The 19,951-nt window shown below is 40.5% G+C and overlaps 1 protein-coding gene across 2 annotated transcripts; it reads right to left on the bottom strand.

The window, feature by feature from the left end:
- Positions 1 to 1,124: 1,124 nt before the first annotated feature.
- On the bottom strand, positions 1,125 to 19,704 carry LOC111237786 (T-box transcription factor TBX5-A-like). 2 transcript variants are annotated; one of them, XM_022767014.1, is made up of 9 exons: positions 19,376 to 19,704; positions 18,371 to 18,560; positions 17,410 to 17,504; positions 15,718 to 15,837; positions 14,399 to 14,546; positions 7,571 to 7,723; positions 4,308 to 4,399; positions 2,440 to 2,672; positions 1,125 to 1,717 (listed from the first exon to the last, which is right to left on the bottom strand). In XM_022767014.1, the coding sequence occupies exons 2-9, from the start codon at positions 18,527 to 18,529 to the stop codon at positions 1,125 to 1,127; spliced, it is 1,593 nt and encodes a 530-aa protein (XP_022622735.1). In that variant the 5' UTR covers positions 18,530 to 18,560; positions 19,376 to 19,704. The 2 variants fall into 2 exon arrangements, with proteins under 2 accessions (XP_022622735.1, XP_022622736.1); XM_022767015.1 differs by having other exon boundaries at positions 18,386 to 18,560.
- Positions 19,705 to 19,951: the final 247 nt, after the last annotated feature.

Genomic DNA, 19,951 nt, shown 5'->3' with positions numbered 1-19,951 from the left:
TTGTATTTTACTTGTTGGAATGACCGCATCCAACAATAATCTGTATTTATCTGTCTCAATTTTGTAAGTGAGTTTCATTATATTACTTTGAATATACCTAAAGGTTGACAGGAGATTTGGATGTAGGCAGGGAAAATTGCAGTGCAGCCTGCAAACTGATGGCTATATTAGTTCATTGCTGTAAATCTTGGCTCAAGGTGGCAATGAGTGGGGAAAATAAGGTCCAGGTTAAAAATCCACCGCTGCCAGTTTGAATGTTGAAGAAGAGCGTTTAGCCGAAGAGTCTGTGCGTGAATAAATGGTCTACTTGAAGTGCTGTCCTGCTTGTGACTTCTACCGTCATGTTTCCGTTTTCGTGGCATTAAGATTAGATTTGTGACGTGCGTGGTTTTAGGAAACCAAATAACCCTTGTAACAAACTTAAGAGCAAGCAAATTCACCAGAGAGCCACAACAAAAGCTCCCATTTGCTTATTCATTTTTTTTTTTTTAAAACTCATAGCAATTTTACTACAAAGTAAGTTGTTTAACTACAAAAACTTAAAAAGAAAATGAGAACTCAGGCTAACGTGACAGAAGACAATGTCTTTTTTTTTTCTTTTCTTTTTTTTTTTTTTACATGAATTTGGGACATGAGTACAAAAGACGTTTGTACTGAAAAAATGATGAAAACATATTCCCTTGTCTTTGAAACACTGACATCCAAAAAACACCACTGCACGAAGACACAATCAACCAGCGGACTGGTGGCAAAGCATGAAGCGTTTTTCTTCTTCTGATCAGTGTCTGCGTTTCCACACTGTGTTCTCTTGTTCTGCACTTGAGAGGTCTTTGCACAAGTTCTGGTCCGGCTCCTCTTTGTTCAAGTTTATGTCATTTTCTTATAAGTGCAGATGCTATCGCAACAGGTTAAGTGATGAGATGCTTGCTCTCCTAGTCAACATCATCTCACCAGTATCCACTGCTGTCTCAGTGGACCAACATTGATCTCATTAAGATGAACAGCATCTCTAAAAATATAAATATAAGTTCATCTAAACCCTGCCTTATTTTGGTCCTTTTTTGTTTTTTTTTTTTCCTTTTAATGTTTTCACTTGTTGAGGGTGAAAAAAAAAAAAAAAGCTTTTAGCTGTTCTCATTCCACTCTGGCATGATGCTGACACTATGTACAGTGTGGTACTGGTGTGGCGATAATGTACGTGGGATGCCGTGTGTATAGAGGTACTCGTTTCCCTGTAAACCGGCTGTTGGGGACTGGATCCCAGCCCCAGGACTGCACTGGCGGCCCAGAGTCTGGTGGGTCATGGAGCTCTGGTACATGGCTGCGTGGTGGCCTTCGCCCAGCTGCGGTGAGGCGTGGCCCCCAACCCCGCCGAGTCTGGACACCAGAGACCCTGAGGTGAAGTGAGCAGAGAAGTGCTGGTAGGGCAGCCGCTCCATTGGCTGCATGGTGGTGACAGAACAACTCCCATAGGGTGAGACGCTGGCCCAAGTGTTGCAGCTGATGTCCTCCAAACTGGGAACAGGCTCAGCGCCCTGTGATGCGCTGGCATACATACAGGCCTGCCGCTGGCTGGATTCACTGCGGTAGGGCCCACCGGCCAGGCCGAGGCTCTGGGCGTAGCCGACGGGGCGGTAGTAATGGTCCTCCTCACTGGACGAGCTCTCTAGGTAGGCTTTCTTATAGCTGTGCTCACCTGAGTGGCAGTCGTCCTCCACTGCAGGTAGAATGAGTTAAAGAACAGAGTTACTCAATTTATCTCTTTATGCAAAGTAAAAAATGTATAAATGACAAATTATGCAATATTGTCTTTTAATTTTGTTTATTAAGACCAAAACAAATGATTAAATCCACTATTCTCCCACTAATTAAATGACTATGATAAAAAACGTGTTATTAAATGTACATTTACATGCTGTACATATAAAGCACACTATGTTTGAATATATTTAGCTTGGATTTTATACACATATGTTATTTGCTAATACTGTATAAGTCTGTGGTAACAAACTAAAAACTATCAGGCAAGAGACCAGACATGTAAATTTGTCATTTGCCAAATTCAGGCATATTTACATTTTAATTAATTTTGATCATTGTGTACTGTTTCTAAAAAAATAAAATAAAAATACACACAGATCACAATTTTGCATGAAACCTGAATGACAGTGGTAATTATCTATGTGAAGAAATATTCATACATAGGAGGTAATTATAAACTCTACAACAGATCTGACACTGACTTATCGGTTGTTTTTGACCAAATAATTTTCTTTGTCTATCACTCAGTATATCCCTCAGCTTAATAATAGCATCATTCAAGAGCATTAACAGCAGCAGACTTGATCTGTCATCCATATCAATGTGTCCCATATTAAACAACATCCCTCACACGCCATCACTGTTTTTACTGCAACCTTGTAGAGCAGAGTCTCCCACCTTTCCTCTTGATGCAGTGGTACTCCTGGCTGTGCTCATGTGGCAGGGGGTAGGAGCCCGACTGAGGCAACATGTCCTGTGAGGTGCTTGTGACCCCGTTCTCACACTGGGAATATTGGGAGCTCAGGGTGCTCGGGGTGCCCATGCCCTGGACCTCCCCGCTGAAGGGGCTCTGGCTGGAGCCCACTCTCTGTCGCACTGTACTGCGAGGCACTACTGGATACTCCTTAGTGCTGTGTACAGACACACACACACACACACACGCAGAGTAGAGTTACAGTTGTTAGTAATTATCCTGAACTGACCTGAAATATTATTGCATACATACTATATTCTATTGTAGTGCACATTAAAGAGTGAACTTGCCGTGAACAGTTAAATACAAAAACAACAAAACTTGTAGTTTAATCCTGTTCATTTCCTTATTTGTTCTCAGAGACCGCTACGTTCACCATGACTGACTCACACAGACTCGGGACACACAGAGAGACTCTCCTCTGGGGGAAACCCTTTCCAGTAAAAATGCCAGCATGTATTTCACTCCTATTAATCCTCAGGATCCGTCAATAGATCATTTTGCTACTTTTTGCCTCTTTGATTTTCGGGATCGCTTCAGTTGAAACAGTGACCTGGTTTTGCAATAAGCTCTCCCTTCAAAATTGTAACCAAGAGCAGACGTGCATGGCTTACTGTACTCGGCCGGATTGGACAATGGCATGCAAGATTGATAGTGTGGTTTGGACTTTCACCAAGATCTATATATTTGCAAGTTTTGATAGGTGAAATGCATTTCACTTAAAAAGCCGTATTATCTTGTGGCACGCACCTACTTAAAGTAACTTAACGTGCGTCTGATGCAATCAAGCGAGCAATTTAGAAAAAAAAAAAAAAAAAACTACTCGAAAGCACAGGGATCTAACCACTGTCCAGGGATTTTTCTCTGCAGGATAAATCCTGACATTAATCTGAAATGCTTAATTACCAAAACCTTTATTCTGTGGCTCTGAATGAAGGTTATGGGAAGGAAGCGGGATTTTAGCACCTTGTGGAAACGCCAAGCAGCTTTTCAAGTGTTGTATGGTTTGGGATTTTCTACATTTGAAAACACATACACACGACGTCTGTGATTGGCTGCCCAAAGAGGGGTGGCGGGGTTGTGGGGGGTGTGGGGGCTGGGGTGGGGTGGGGGGGTTGGTGGGCTGTGAGTTTCAAAACCAGATTTTGTCCTTTGAAAAAGTGTTTTCCACGCAGTATGGACTCCATCCCTCATCTGGACTGAATAACAGAGAAAGAGAGATGGGGAGAGAGAGAGAGAGAGAGAGCAATGTGGTTGTGTACTGCCTTGGCTGCTGGACCAAGCGATACCACCAATTCAGCACACATGCATGTACGCACACATACGCACACATACGCACACATACGCACACATACGCATACACACACACACACATATGCAGCAGACGCATTAGCAGTTGGAACATCCTGCTAGAAAGAGCTGTGAGGAAGGGAGATGTTGCAGTTGTGTTTCAGAGGTTCTGCCAGATCAGCCATAAAAGTCTTCGGCATGAAAACTGGCCGACGATCAAGAGCTACACTTACATCACTGAAAATAACACTCATAACTAGCTCGCACAGGGGCGATTGAAGGATTAAAGTGGGGCTTGTTAAGTGACAGTGTGTCCAGGATGTCAGCTATGCCTGCCTAATTGCGGTTAACGTTTATCTACTCATTTGACATCATTGAGTTTGTGTCAGCATTTCCATGTATCAGAGCCCAGGATCAATTAAAGGAATAGGTCGCTAACACAATATAGATATGCACGTGCTCCAAGAGGGCCCATCGAATATATAAGTTTCTTGAACTATACCTTTGCATTCTGGACATCCTGTGCAGTTCCATGTCATCGCTTCCACGAAAACCTTTCGCAAATGGGTTGTTCTCAATCTTCAGCTGGGTTATCTGAAACAGCAAAACACACTTGACTTTATAGTAACATATACAGTGCAATAGAAACCACTTGTTGCGCCGGCTGCGCTTCGTCAATACAAGATCTTCAGCTTTGAAGCATTTTTAAAAGAAGTATGGCCACGCTAAAAATGAACTCACACAAATCTTTTTTGTCCAAAAATAGCAGCTATTTAAATGCAACATTTCAGTATTTGCTAGACTCTCACAGTGAGTCCTCTTCAGCTTGAGGCTCATATAATGACAGTATTACAAAATGTTTTTGTGGAGCTGAGTTTTGAAGTTTTTTTTGGATGCATCTAACTGCTCACGAGTCACCCAGGAGAACGAAACGATAGCTCACATTTCCAGAAACCGAAGATGCTCTGAGGGGTCCTAAACAATTCAATAAAAAGCGTGTCTCAATAAGACATATTTTCATTGCATAATTTATAATGTTACATTTGATGCTCTCTGGCTAAGCAGATAGTTGGCACAAACTTGACAGATGAAAATAATATGATTTATGATATGACTAAGTTTTTGGTAAAAAAAAAAACAATGTCTTTGTCAAACAACAAAAGCGCAGAATTTGTTTTGAAACAGTAAGTGAATCCCAAAGAGGTTAAACACAATCCAGGGATATCCCTCAAGTGAGCAGCGGTTTCTGGCAGGTAATTAGTTGGCAGCTCTTGTGTGCTTCCAGCTTTCTGACAAGACTGGAGGTTTGTCTGCACGCTGGCTGACACTTTCACCAAACCTTGTAAAATCTCTCGTGTGACACTTTGCTAGCTTCTTGTTAATATACGCAGCCTGGCAGAGCGTTCGCATATTGTTTCATCTTTTGGAATAAAAAAAAACAAAACAAAACAAAAGAAACAAGTTAAGAGTCCTGGTGCACTCTCTATACCCTCTGCAAGTGCTCCAAGAAGAAACACAGCTAGACAAATAATTGCCCATTCCAAAGTGATAGCCTGAGATCAGTTTACAGAAAAAGAAAATAATACATTTTGCAAAAACACATGTGAGTTCTCCTACTGACTGGGCTCGGAGGATGGAAATAATCAAAGCAGAGAGTATGAATACTATTAAAAATAATTTGGGAGTAGACTCAAGACAATTGGGCAAAAATTCATTCACAACTTCAAAGACTGCACAGTTTTCTAGACTGTGTCCAAACTACGCTCATTAAAATAACTGAGGCCGGTATATTTCCAGATGCTTTGCGCTATTTTAGCTGGAAGAAGAGAAGCTCTCAAAATAAGATTTTCTATTAAATAGAACTTGAATTGAAGCTATAGAGCTGTCGATTTGCATTCGTCTTTCAGCTCAATATTATTTCAGAAAACACAGTTTGGAAAAAAAAAAAAAGAAAAAGTTTTAATTACAGCTGTGACAGAAAAGGCCTGAGACCAGAGACTATGACCATTTTCATTAGCTGAGAGTCAAACAGGTGAATTGGACACATGCCTGCTGCAGCACATATTGCTTTAGCAGATGTCAAGACTGTTTGATTAGACAGTGGTGGTAACGCGCCTGGAAATCAGAAATGCTTGTTTTTCAGCAGGTCTGGAAAGCCCCAATAATTAGCCCGGGGTTACGATCTCAACCCCCCAATAACATGTTTGGAAATAATGAATGGTTTCTACAGAATGTCGGTCATTTGCGCTTCCTGTTCCCAGAAGCGCGGAGGCTTCGGATTGGCTGAGGGGACATTATGAGCTTTCGCCCCTTTTCTCCCATATTCCCCAAACTAAAAACATGTAGGCCTACATGGTTTCGTGACGTTAAACAGACGCTGTTTACAGATATCTGTGATCCCGAGATTTTTTTTTTTTTTTTTCCTCCAACGAATTTGGACAGAGTAAATACTGAGTTTTATTTCAAGTCTAACTCCAGGAGGAATAAACAACTGCGAGGCCTCGAAAAACCACAGATATCCTACATATATCTTCGATTTAATATTATTATGGGCTTATGCCATTTTCTTAATTGTTGTATGAAAAAAAAAAACTTCGCATGATTTCAGCTCTTACACAATCAAATAAGCAGAAAAGAACCAGAAAATATTTTATGAACTATTCGTATTACAGGTTAATGCCCCGTCAACTGACTGCGAGAAACTAAAAATAAATAAATAGGCCTAAATATAATTAAAAAAGAAACACGTATATTAGTTAGATAGATCATTTTTCGTTTTATTTAATTATATTAGCCTGTATTTTATTTTTATTTTGCTTAAGCAGGAGACTTTGTAACCTTCTGTTTTATGTTGCGCATCATGTCACCAACGCACCAAGGGCTATTTTGATAAATAACAGGCCAGAGATAATCTCGTAATGTGGTGATCAAGTTCATATAACCTCCACTGTTTTTCTGCCTGTGTGAAACTGACTGAAAAAAACAACAACAAACAAACAAACAAACACATTTTGACCAAATAATTGGCACAAACTATTTCAAAGTGTTCATAAAGTAGCAGAGATCCGCAACTATTTATTTAATCACTAATAAAAACCTAAACATAATATTGTTATTACTAGTATTTGCAGCCGTTAATATTGGCTGTTATTATTGTTTCTGTTTTTATCATCATCACCATCATGTGTTTATCCGCCTGAGGAGTATCTGTAGGCCTATCTGTTTTATCTGGAGCTCGTCTCCCTCTACAAAGCGCTGCATAGGCCTGTAACTTGGGGAAAAAAAGTCTCCTGAGGTCAGACGTCGTCTAGTCGGGTATCTGCAGCTTTCCCTCGTCTGTCAGTGACTCAATCAGAGACTTTCAGCTGACAGTGACGAGGCTTTGCTTCGCTATACCTCACAGAGAACCGTGCATGGCTTTTCTTTTTCTCTCCTGCAACCAGCACACCCAGCCTGCCATCAGGAGTTCAGTAGAAAAAAAATGCAGGTGACATTGTTAATGTTTATTTTTTTTAATTAGCCTATTTGATTAGGGTTACGATAAATTAGACCTTTACATTATTTGCATATGATCGGCCTGCATATTTAAAAGTGTGCAACATACGGTCCTGTTTGTATTTCTGCTGCGTTTTCCTTTTTACCTTATTAAATTGAAATCGCTTCATAAAATACGCCTCGCATTTAAAGTTGCCTAGTTACTGTGTCGCCGACTGCACTTAAAAAACAAAAAAACAAAAAACAAAATCCAAAAGGAGCAGGACTTACCTTGTGGTTCTGATAGGATGTAACCGCAATGAAGGCAGTCTCGGGGAAGACGTGGGTGCAGAAGGCCGTGTTTTTGGAGCCAAAGCCGTTATTTTCATCCGCCTTCACAATGTGGATCCTCGGCTGGTACTTGTGCATCGAATTTAAGATGATCTACAATGAAGGAAACGTGGAGCGTATAGCGTTAGATACTTGACTGCATATTATCAACAAAATTTGTGAAAAAGAATAAATAAATAAAAACTTTGGGGCAGTGACAGAATTTGTTGTACACACAAACTTTTTCTTCAGCAGTTGTTGTAAAAAAAAATAAATAAATGAATAAAATAAAGGTGAAGCACTCTTATATTTCCCCTCAAATCCTAGTTTCCCCAACCTCCATCATAACTGTATTTGTTGCTTTGTTAGTTTGGAGGTTATTGTTGCTCACGTGTGGCCTCATGAGCAGTTTTCAAACATTTGCATTTCTACAGTTTTCTACATTTGCATTTGAGACGTAGACACGCTGGTGCACAGGATTAGAATGCTCACCACTCTGCAAAACATTTCAGTATTTCTCCATGATAACATATGCAAACATATACAAGACATGGGTGAGCATAATGATGACATTCTTCAAAGATAAAAGGAAGTGAGTCATTCATTGCAGAAAAGTGAGAAATTTTATTTAAATAAAGAAGGCTTGGCAGCTACTAAGATTAAGGTAATGTAATCCATTAATCTCACAAAACCTCAATAAATCAAATTGAGATTAACTTTCAGTCAAAAACTGCAGCATTAAAAAAAAAAAAAAAACAACCCAAAATTACGTTTGACCAAAGCTAAAACTTTTATTGGACTACAAAAGGCAATGGAAGTTTTATTGTTTCATATATATTTCAAATAAAATTGGGCAGTGTGCAGTGTTATTAGAAGGCCCACTCATTTGAACCTTTCTACTCATTCAAAGTAATAAACGTCAGCCTGAGAAAATGAAGTAAACTCTAAGACTGATTCACTAGCAATATTCTAATTATAGTGTTCCCATGGTAACAGTCATACAGGGTAATGAGATGAGCAATCCCAGAAGAATAATAGACTGATTTAAGCACGCCCGCTCTCTTGTTGCCTTTCTAATCTGACTAACCTAGTCTGTGCTAACTAATGACTACTACCAGTGGCTAGCTTGGCGACATTAAGACGCGCTCCACACAGCTGAACTTGAGCCTTGAACTTCTCTTTTCAGGCCCTCTCATGCGTGGGCCTTAAGTCTAATTGTTTTGACGGAACAGGGGGTCATGGTCATCGGCCCTGAGGAAATCTAATGGTTTTTATTTTCACCCGATCCACTTACATTTAAAGATTAAAAAAACAGGGCTTACCCCCCCCCCCCCCCCCTTTTTTTTTTTTTTAAACCCAGCTACCCCCACCTTTCAGTCCCATAGGCATTCCTCTTATCTGCTATCTCAAAGGTTGTTTTTGTACCTGCCTTTCACTGCCAACATGAGAAGAGACAAGGGATCGCCCTGACCTCCAGTGCCTGTTGGGGCATCCCGCAGTATTACACATAACCCCAGGTCCTTTCTTAGAGCCGAGTGCACCACAGGGATGATACGATGGTCATCCATTATTAATTTCCAGTTGAACTTGATCTCATTTCATGGTGCAATAGGTTTTTGTAATGGGCAGAAACTGCCTGCCATGCACCTTTTTGTAGATGCAAGATGATTTAATGGAAGTTACTGACCCTGTGCAGAAAATATCATCACATTGGTGAGATAAGGAAGCTGTTGAAGAGTGGGTGACTTCTGCAAAATTTCTAATCTATCATAAATGAAACTATTTGCAGCAAAGGGGCTTTAGGGTTTGCATACTGGGTCTGTTTTTACCAAGAACTGAGTCCTAGACTGAGAAAAATGAAACTTTGTTGGTAAATTTGTCTTCATTTTCATATTGAAGTTCATTGTTTCCTGTGTTGTGAAGTTATGTCACTGTGCAAATGAAAGCTATTGTTAACCGCATATAAAACAGCGCTTCCATTCTGTTTGGATCCAGAAAGGCTTTAACTTTCTATGAAAGAGCTTTTCAAAACTATCTGAACACAGTGCAGAGTAAGAAGTAGGTTAAACGAAACAGTTTCCCAGGCATGCGTTCACTGATGGCTTATTTGAGGTCTGCAGAGATACGTCCAAGCTTGGGACAAGACCGCAACAACAAGCCCATCAATGTGAACCCATCATTCACAGCACTACATGGCTTTAGAAGCTACAAATGTCCGCCGCTGTGACACATTAGAAGTTGCATGGAAATTTCTAAGTGTACATTTCACCCCGGAAAATAGCACGGTCCACTGGCTGTGGGTTCCCAAAGTCCAGTTATGTGTGTTAGTGGGGGGGGGGGTAAAGTGGGGGTAGGGGTGTAGCTGTAGACCACCCACTGGGGCCCCAGCACACGCCTCGTCTCCCAGGCCCAGCCGCTGCCCTGCCTGGGTCTCAGTATCTCTGCCCCCCCTCCCCCCCCAGCCTCTGGATGATAGTATTTAATGATAGTGAGGGATCACTTTGGGTCTCACGCCGCTGCCCTTTCCTTTCAAGTTCCACCACATCAGAGAGTTTCCCTGAGCCTCGGGATTAGAAGGCTTTGTACACCATCATCTATTGCTCATCGCACACTGCCATTCAAATATAAACAGTGCGATCCTCACACTCCACCCTCCTGGCCAAAACATGTGTGGGAAGACGGGGAGACGAGTGCAGGAGCAAAGCGAGGGTGGGGGTGGGGTGGGGTGAATAACATTGAGAAATATTCCTGGAGTTGAGAGGGAGATCAAAGCTGAAACTGCAGCTTGGTATGAAACCTGAGACTAAAACAAATGATTTTTAGGAATTCAAGAAAACAACACCAATTTGCTTACATGAATCCATAACAGTGAGTCCACAGTATTACTGTAATGGTTCAAGAGGAAAAATACAAAGTCAAAGTGTTGACAGCAAAATGAAGTTAAGTATCAAAAGTACTCATTAAGTACAATGTCCCCCTCCAGAGTGAATTACCATTAGCAATGCACTGAGCAGCATTTTAAGGTGAAACTCGTTCAAACCGTGCTTTTGTGTCGTTTAACTGAGAGCAGCACGTCATGTTTTATAAGCCGATCACCAGTTGTTGTAAATTGCAAAGTGCAAAGTAGGACCGAACTACCACAGTCACTACAGCTGGCAGGTATAGTGGGCTAAAAGGCATAATATTTCAACTGCAATGCAGTGGAATAAAAAGTATAATGTGTCATAAAATGGAAATACTCAAGTACAAATGGCTCAAAATTGTACTTAAGTACAGTAGTTGAGAGTAAATGTACGTAGTTACTTTTCACAACTGTTCTAGTGTTTTATTAACATGCATGTGTGTAATGGCAAGTGAAACCATTCTCACCATAAAACCGTATTCATACCCACTATCCTCAACTAGAGTTCTCGGTGGAATCCACTGTGTGGAGGAACTGATCTCTATGACTATGCTCTGATCAATATGTAAAATGCTGGAAAAAGCTGACTACATACACTATATGTGCCAATAAGATGTAACCTATTACATATGCCATCGAACCATGCTGTTGTGCTGTGCTGTGTTGTTGCAAAAAACAAACATGCAACTGGAGAAAACAAAAACACCATTCAAAACTATGATTATGTAAGAAAATGTAGTCTGCAGCATTTTTCTTTGCTATTGCAAACAAGTTGTATATGAAAGTAATTTTTAGAAGACTTTGTTGCAGTTCAACCTGTTAATTATGATTCATTTGAATTAAAAAAAACAAACAAAGTTTGCACATTTAACCCTGCACACAAACACTCAGGCCCCATGTGGCTGTCTTCACAGCAGTCCTGAGCTGTGAGCTCGGCCCTGCTCGGTCCGCAGACGTGTGTCTCATTACCAGACATTTCTAGAAAAAATGTCTGTTTCAGGCCTGTCCCGAGCTGTTCCAATCTAAATCAGCAATCTGTTTTGGTCTCATGTCTCACTGCTAGTAATTATAAATCATCTACAAGTTATTTCAACCAGCTGGACCAACAAGCTGATGGATTAGATTTCTGGCCAGCCACCAGAGTTTCATTTATGAATCCCATGGTGCCGTCTCCCAGCGCAAAACAGTGCGAGCCAGGAACTACTGCAACCAATCAAAAAACGCACGTTAACCCAAAATTTACAACGATGCTGCACATTCCGACCGAGCCCCAGTTTCATTTCGCCAGCTGGGCTTTGGAAAGGCAACAACCACCATTGGTGCCATGTGGATCGATAGTGGCTGTGTGTGTGTGTGTGTGTGTGTGTGTGTGTGTGTGTGTGTGTGTGTGTGTGTGTGTGTGTGTGTGTGTGTGTGTGGTGGAAGAATACACACTGGTATGCATTTTTTCAGTCTCATTTTAGATTCAAACTGGAGTCAATGATACAAATGGCTGTAAAAGACTTGACACTAGTCAGACTACCTGTAGCTATCAGAATAATTGTTCATCCGTGTTCAGTGGGCATGATAACTGGAATACATTTAATACTTAATTATAATAAGACTAGGTTTTCTGCCTCTTAATGACCTCTTATATTTGCACAAAACTACCAAAATAAACAAACTTTTCCTCATCCCTGTTGAACCGTATTCAGTTTTACATCTCTAAATAACATTAACTGAACACTTTTAATGACTTTGACTTAATTCATTTCCTGGTGTTTTTCCTTTATAATTTAACCTCTGTCCTTAAAAACGGGGCCGCTATTGATGTGCCTCTTTTACCCAACCTCATTATTGTTTTTTTCCTTTAACGACTGGGCCTATTAGTCAGAAAGCTAATTGTGTGACTATTTCATTTCCACAACAAGACATCTAATTAGGCCTCAATGTGCCCATCAACTCAAAATTTTATGAAAACCTGCGGCCAACAGCCTCATTTGTAGCCTGAAAACACGTTGATGAAGTAAGTGATATTTGTGTTTTCTGTTTTGGGTACGACAGAAATAACAAAAGCCTGGGGCCAGATATTGAGTTGAGAATAATGAGGAGTTTAAGTTAGGAAATGGGTACCATGCAATCCCTCGCTGGTAAAGGGGGTGGGGGGACGATGGGAGGGGGTGCAATTGCTGCTTTCCTTTTTGCTAAAAAGTGCACAACTGCTCCCCTTTACTTATGAAAGCAGACTTCCAGGAGGTCAGCGACTTTATTGAATCTAGGGGGTGCTATAATAAACCCGGCAACGCAAAGCACCAAAGAGGTGTCAGGATGCTTGTATAACAAACATATTATTCTACTTTACCATCAACATTTGCAGGATGAAAGGAGTCTAAATTCAAAAGATGATTTTGTAATCAGTATTTGAGATTAGAGTTTTTTTCTCCCAAACAGCAACTTAAAGTAAAGGAGACTCGATAGAACGTTATTATATTCCTTTTCTTTTACTGTGTGCAAATTAGGGCTATAGCATTATTTATGATGTTCATTATTAAGGAAAGCATCACAAGTGCACATTTACAACTAACTGACTTTGCTGAGTTATTTTTTGACTTTGGTATTTCAGTTTAACAAAACTCTATTAGGGGGGAAAAAATTACCGTTCTGTTAAATTTTTCAGAAGTAATTTTTAAGGATGGTATTACCTGATTTTAAACATTGTTCACAATTTGCTGTCATTTAAATTAATCTCTCTTGCATTTCATAGTCAAAGAATTAAACATGATTTCTTTATGCGACTGATAAAAATGGTCAGCTTTTTTTTTAAGATTTCCTGATAGTAATTGTGAAAATAGATTATATTTTCATTTTTTAAATATTTTTAACTCTTAAATATATTGACTATTTTTTTTCTTTTCAAACACAAGCAACCATAGTTTCAACAAAACCTCATAAATTGTATTTTCCTGTCTGTGAATTTTCTAAATCAATACTCTCTCAAATACTGCAGAAAAACTAATTTGTATCAGAAAAAAATACAAAAACAGTTTAAGTTCAAGTAATAAGTTTGAAAGATAACTCTAGACACTTTAGACAGCAAAATAATTAAAACAACAATGCAGCAACAATTTTTTTAGCACTGAGTATATAGTACTTTATACTACTTTGCAAATATTCAGAAAGTCTCCAGTGAATAAATAGAATTCAAACAACAACAGTAACACAGTCAAAACCTCATGAGGTCAGTGAGTTTAAAGGACCTGATGCTGGAGAATTGCTGAAATAGGTCTGTTCAATTTTTAAAGTAAATTTAATGGACAACATGCAGCCTCATTGGTGTCTAGTCATGCAAAAAATTACAGTTAAAAAAAATAGATTTTTTTAAAATTAAAGTAAGTAGGAGGATGCAGTTGAATCTTTCGGTTTTTCAAAGTTAGGCCTGTGATTCTTAAACTCCATGGTGCAATAGGTGTAAATAAGTGGTTTATGAGTCTCAACAAATACACTCAAACTGAATGTTCTCTAACTAATAATAATAACAATAATAATGATAATAATTTAAAGTCAGTTATTTTCATCCTTAGTTAACAGTGTCCACTTTGTCCATGTTTTTATGTTCTGGGTGATTTTCATACAAATGCTTAACAAAGTTCTGAGATTAAACGAAGAAAAACAATCATCAGTCAATGATCAGATGTGAAAACCAGCACTTGTTTTGTAAAGCGTGACAGAGAGGCCTACAGATGAGTAGAACAGTAGAACACGCGCTGAGGTGCCACTGAGCAACAAACCATGCGAAAAAAAAATCATTTCTGGACTTTGATCAATGCAGTGCCAGGTTATTATTTCATTCACAGACACACGAGCAATGTGCTTTAAAAGGTATATAGATGATAGGCCTCGGCACCTACGTGTCCGAACGGGTCCAGGTGGTTGTTGGTCAGTTTCAGCTTCTGGAAGGAGACGAGCTGCCTCATCCAATGCGCCCCCGTGGCGGGAGAGTCCGGGTGAACGTAGAGCCTCCCGGGCATTGCGGGCTCTGCCTTCCCGGTCACAGACCTGAATCACAGCAACACAGTCACACTGTAATAACACCTTGGGCTGACACATACACACACACACAAACACACACAAACACACACAAACACACACAAACACACACAAACACACACATACACCCACACACACACAGGCCAGCTAACGGTGCAGGCGCTAAGACACTGGAAGAGGTGGACCATGTCCGCGGTGCAAAATGTTAATTAGACATTTTTCATTCGCTTCTAACAATTTAACAATTTTGAAGCTGAGCAGAGAGATTTCAAAATTGAATAAAAATGATAAAAAGAAATATGAAATGAATATATTTCGCGCAGAAAATTTAACCACACACACAAAGGACACAAAAACAGAACAGAAAAACAAACAAACAGACAAACAAACAAACAAAAAAAAAAGCCACAAACGCTGAACTCAGTTAATTATGTTTATCTGTTTTCTAAAAACCTTTGCACCTGGGCTTATTTAAATTAAATGGATGGATGAAATTACACACTGTGCCGTCGTGTGTTATAGATAACACAGGTTGGTTTTGGATTGTCAGTGGTCACATTAGAGCTGGTAGAAACTGTCCTCCAACATAGTTAGATCAGGAGGAGACTTAGGTCCAGGACATGCTTTGGACAGGTCATTGTCGGCAGTATTGGCATGTGATTATCCTCTTTAAGTAACTCCTCATTGACAGGCACTGACCCGAACAAGGCATTCCTGGCCAAGGTTAGAGAGATCGACATGACACTAAACAAATATGTTTATGCTGCACGGTGAAAGAAAGCCCTGTTGCAGTGCACATATATAGACTGGTAGAGCTTTAGGAGAAGTCATCAAACATCCATTCAGCACCGAGGAGTCAGCTCCGGCACAAACGTCTCCTCTCCCTGGTGACTACATTTCTTGGCAACCATTAAAAAACACACAGTTCATAATTCTCGAGGAATGAATACGTTCACTTCCGATTCTCCTCCATCAGGACAACAATATATAAGATTTCCTGTTGGAGTAAACTCAGCAGAGAGAGATAGCTGCGACCCCCAAAACAATGACCTCCATTATTATGAAATGTCCTGCGCGTAAAGTTGAAGAAAAAGTTTGTTTCTGGAGGGAAAAGTCCTTGAGAGTGATTTTTGTATATGTGTGTGTGTGTATGTGTGTGTTATAACCTATATTTACATACCATTTATTGTCGGCGAATTTGTATCGATGGTCGTCCGCAGGAACAACATCCATCAGGAGAATATATTTAGTTTTGGGGTTTAGTCCCGTGACCTTCACTTTGAAGCTGGGGAACATTCGCCTGTAAAGGACAAAAGACGGTTTATTGCGCTTTATGGTATTTTAAGTGTGGAAAAAAATGGAGACACGCACAAGCAAAAAAAAAATATATATATTTATATATAGACTGTGGTGTGTTTTCACTGTTTTCTGCTCTGGAGAAGAAATCACAAGAATTCACATCAGAATTTTGGCCATTTTCAAACGTTTAAGATGGTGCAAGTGTCCAATTAGGAATGAAAACAAATGAGTGTTTTCAGAATAAAGCTCATGACATTTTAATGATTCGAATTTGAAAACTAAACTAACCTAAACTAACCTAAACTAAACTATATTTGGTTTGGAAAGGTAAAGACTATTATCAGAGCAGGGCCTTAGGTCTGTGTGAGACCTGCACATTATAAAACGTTTTTCCACTTTGGGCCAGATTTTTTTTTTTTTTTTTTTCCTTTTTTTGCAGGATCCGTTTAGTAAATCACTTGGATATTTGGTAGGCTATCTGTCATTCAGCAGGGAAAAAAACACATAATATGAATAAGGCTATCAAGTCTCACGAGTCAGAGGGAAGGGCTGAAGATGAGGAGGGCTGCTGTGTAATATCATTTCACGCCAAAAACGCGAGTGAAATGACTGACGGGAGTATAATGGGAGACTTTGTGCAGCTGTGAGAAAACAACTGGCCGCACCGGAGAGCACAATGAAATGTAGCTGTGTTAAATTATAAATGTTGGCCATTCATAATACACACACAACCCCACACACACACAACCCCACACCCACACCCACACCCACACACACACACGTGAGCCCCCGGCCGTTTGACATGAGCAGACACCAGCGGTCATCATGCATACAGTCTATTACGTGCACGTTCACACTCAGCCGACGCGCGTTATTTTGACTGGATGCAGCCAGAGGGCAAAGTGTGGAGCTGACAGCGAGAAACGTGTAGCTACAGCCGCTGCGTAACATGTTGCATGCAAAAAAAGTGTTGCAAGCGGGAAGTGTCTGCATACAATCACACACACACACACACACACACACACACACACACACACACACACACACACACACACACACACACACACACACACACACACACACACAGATCACAAATGGCAGAGCACATGTTCCCTAAAATGACTTTATTTCACTAGTAGGGAGCAGACTCGTACTCAGCAGTTATTTTACACCGGAGGACGGGTTTGTCCATTTGCTCTCTCAGGATGATTGGTCGATGGAATTGCATTTCCCAACAGGGCCACCCAGACTAAAACGTAGCTATGCGGTGCTGCAGAGCGTTAAAGCGTCCACCAGATGCTCTGTGTTTTCTCTGTGGTTCCTCACAGTGTATATTTCCAAAATCCCCACGCAAGAAAAAATTCCAATCGGGGCCTATAGTCCACAGTTGAACTCACAAACAGGCCTAGATAAAATTCATACACTCTAATGGCGTGGGGGAAGCCTTATCAACAAGCACACATGCAGCCAATAAACCCCTGTGATTAGTTCTCCCCAGTTATAATAATAATAACAATAATAATAATAATAATAATGGCTAAATGTTTTTTTTTTTGATAGTGTGGTGTCTTACCTTCCGGCTTTGGTGATGATCATCTCCGTCCCCACCTCGTGAAACTTCATCCACAGTTCCCTCTCGTGCAGGTAGACTTTTATTCCCTCCATTCCCTTCAAAGTAAAACATCTTAGTCTCTGTAGCGCCCGCAGCTTTTTTTTTGTAAACCCAAAAATAATAATAAAGGGCTTGTTCTTCAGTTTTACGCAGAGGTGCCATACATTATAGTCTCACATGGTTTTGAGGCCTTCTGAGTTGGTGAAAAGGCCTGTTGTGAAAAACATCTGCCTTCAGCTGCTGAAGGTGAATTATAAATGATAAATAACTGTAGATTTACGCGAAACATTGTTTTTGATTTTAAAGAAACATGCAAAAACATTTTTATAAATAATCTTTGGACCACTGTGCTGCTAAGCAATAAATAATATAAGATATGTAGTGACAATGTAACCCTGGTGTAACCACTTAGTAACGTAACATCGTGCTGCACTAAATCACTCTGCAGTCTTCAACCTGTTGGGCCTTGGGTACACATTTGTCCTAAAAACAATATACAGCATAATAAGCCACAGATAATGTCTAGCTCTGAGCATAGTCTCCTGCAAAGCTTGTCAGAAATATATTCTCATATTCACTAATAAAACCTTGACTAAAACTAATCGAAATGCTTCAAAATCTTAACTTTTAATTATTTTTTTAGCCAGTTTCTTAGAGCAACTCAATTATACTCAACTTCACAACTATAACTTTATTATAAGGCAGACTATATTACATAATCTATAGGCTACATATTTATTTTGGAAAGTAGCAGGATTTATATATCCCATTAGCGGGCTTTTTTTTGTTTTGTTTGTTTGATTGTGGATATTTTAACATCCAAAGCAACAGCGTCAAACCGCAGACGAATATTTGTCCGGTGTGGATGTGTGAGCTCGGTTTGCAGCCTGCAGCAGTGAGAGTGAGAGGCCTGCACACTGACCTGACTGATACTGACCTGCTGGATGTAAGTTGTCTGTGAGGATGGGGATTTGCTCGAGGTCCCGTTCTGCTTCTCTGATTTATTATCGCTCTGTACTTCCCTTGAATCCGAGCCACCAGGAGAGTTTTGGAGGCCAAAAGTCTCCTCTTGGTCCGCCATGACAGAAGCTCCGAAAACTATACCGCCCCAGCTGGAAGACCCAAAAAAAAAAAAAAACAGATATGTCAGTGTGTGAGTGGGGCTCCTCCTCATTAACATTATTACTGATTTCAATGAGTTTATATATATATATGTATATATAGCTTCTGTATATACACACACACAGGCAGAAACAAGTAAACTTTGTTACTATGTCAACACAAAGTTTTCTCATCTTCGGAAGTCCAGTGTGCTAAATGCATCACGGGCTAAAAACTACAGCTCAGGATTCCCAGCGTTAAAAATAGCATCATATATTAACATATCAACATGAGTGTTCAGAGTAACAGCATAATAAATTCAACCTACATTAAACTGTCTAAATAAGATGAACGTTTGGCTTGTGCCAAGATTATTGCTACAAATCTAGTCTATTTTAGGTTATTGATAGAGATAGCCTATTATTTGAATAAGACCGATTCACGCTGTCTATAGAATCCCCCAAACATTACAACAGTGATGACCTATTTTGGGAAAGAACTACGGCTGCTCATTGATGCAGGCAGCTTACTATAATATTCGGAAACACTTATTTCCTATTCACGTTCACAAAACAAAAGGCATGAGCTTTATTGCTATGTAGCGACACGGTGACGTCCAGAACAAAGTGAAACACACTGAAAGAGAAAAATCCTCGCCACTCAGACGGTGTCACTTCTGCAGCGAGCAACGATTCGTGCAACGCACAGCAGAGCAGAGCAGAGCAGAGCAGAGCAGAGCAGCCTCTATATACTGCGATGTAAAAACCGCTATGAATTGGCAACAACAGTGAATACACGTAGCCGGATCAGAGCAGGATCAGCTTACCTCCAAACAAAAACACGTCGCAGCCTATAGAGTTGGACACGGCGGTGGCACAACGTGAGAGAGAGAGAGAGAGAGAGAGAAAGAAAAAGAAACACGTCTCGCCTTTAAACTGTGCAACGCTCCCGTTCCCCAAATCAGATAATCCAGGCGTTTTGCTCGATGAAGCTGCACAGAGCCTCCATGAATCCTGCTTTTTTCTCCCCCCTCTCTCCCTCCCCTCTCACAGTTTTAAGTCCAGATTTCCTACAAGCGGAGCAGCGACCGCGGCGATCCTCGCAGAGCTCGGTGACAGCTACAACAAGACGCTCCTTATTGGTGCCTTATTTTAGGAGCTGAAGACCGTTTTTTTTTTTTTTTTTTTTTTTTTTTTGTGTGTGAGCCGACCCCCGCCGAAAAGCGCCGAGCAGTGAGCGGTACAGCCGTGTGTCCCAGAGGAGCAGGTCCGTCACCTCCTTCTTTCCCTCCTCTCTCTCTCTCCCAGTCTCTGCCTTCGTCAATTCTACCACCCCCCCCCCCGGCGCGCACACCACTCTCTCTCTCTCTCTCTCTCTCTCATTCTCTCGCGCGCGCTCCCTC

The sequence above is a fragment of the Seriola dumerili genome, unplaced genomic scaffold (genome assembly GCF_002260705.1).
Source record: "Seriola dumerili isolate Sdu_G_001 unplaced genomic scaffold, Sdu_1.0 BDQW01001092.1, whole genome shotgun sequence".
NCBI classification, from domain to species: domain Eukaryota; kingdom Metazoa; phylum Chordata; class Actinopteri; order Carangiformes; family Carangidae; genus Seriola; species Seriola dumerili.
Note: the sequence above shows the minus strand (reverse complement) of the source record. Positions and strands in the feature narration are given on the sequence as shown.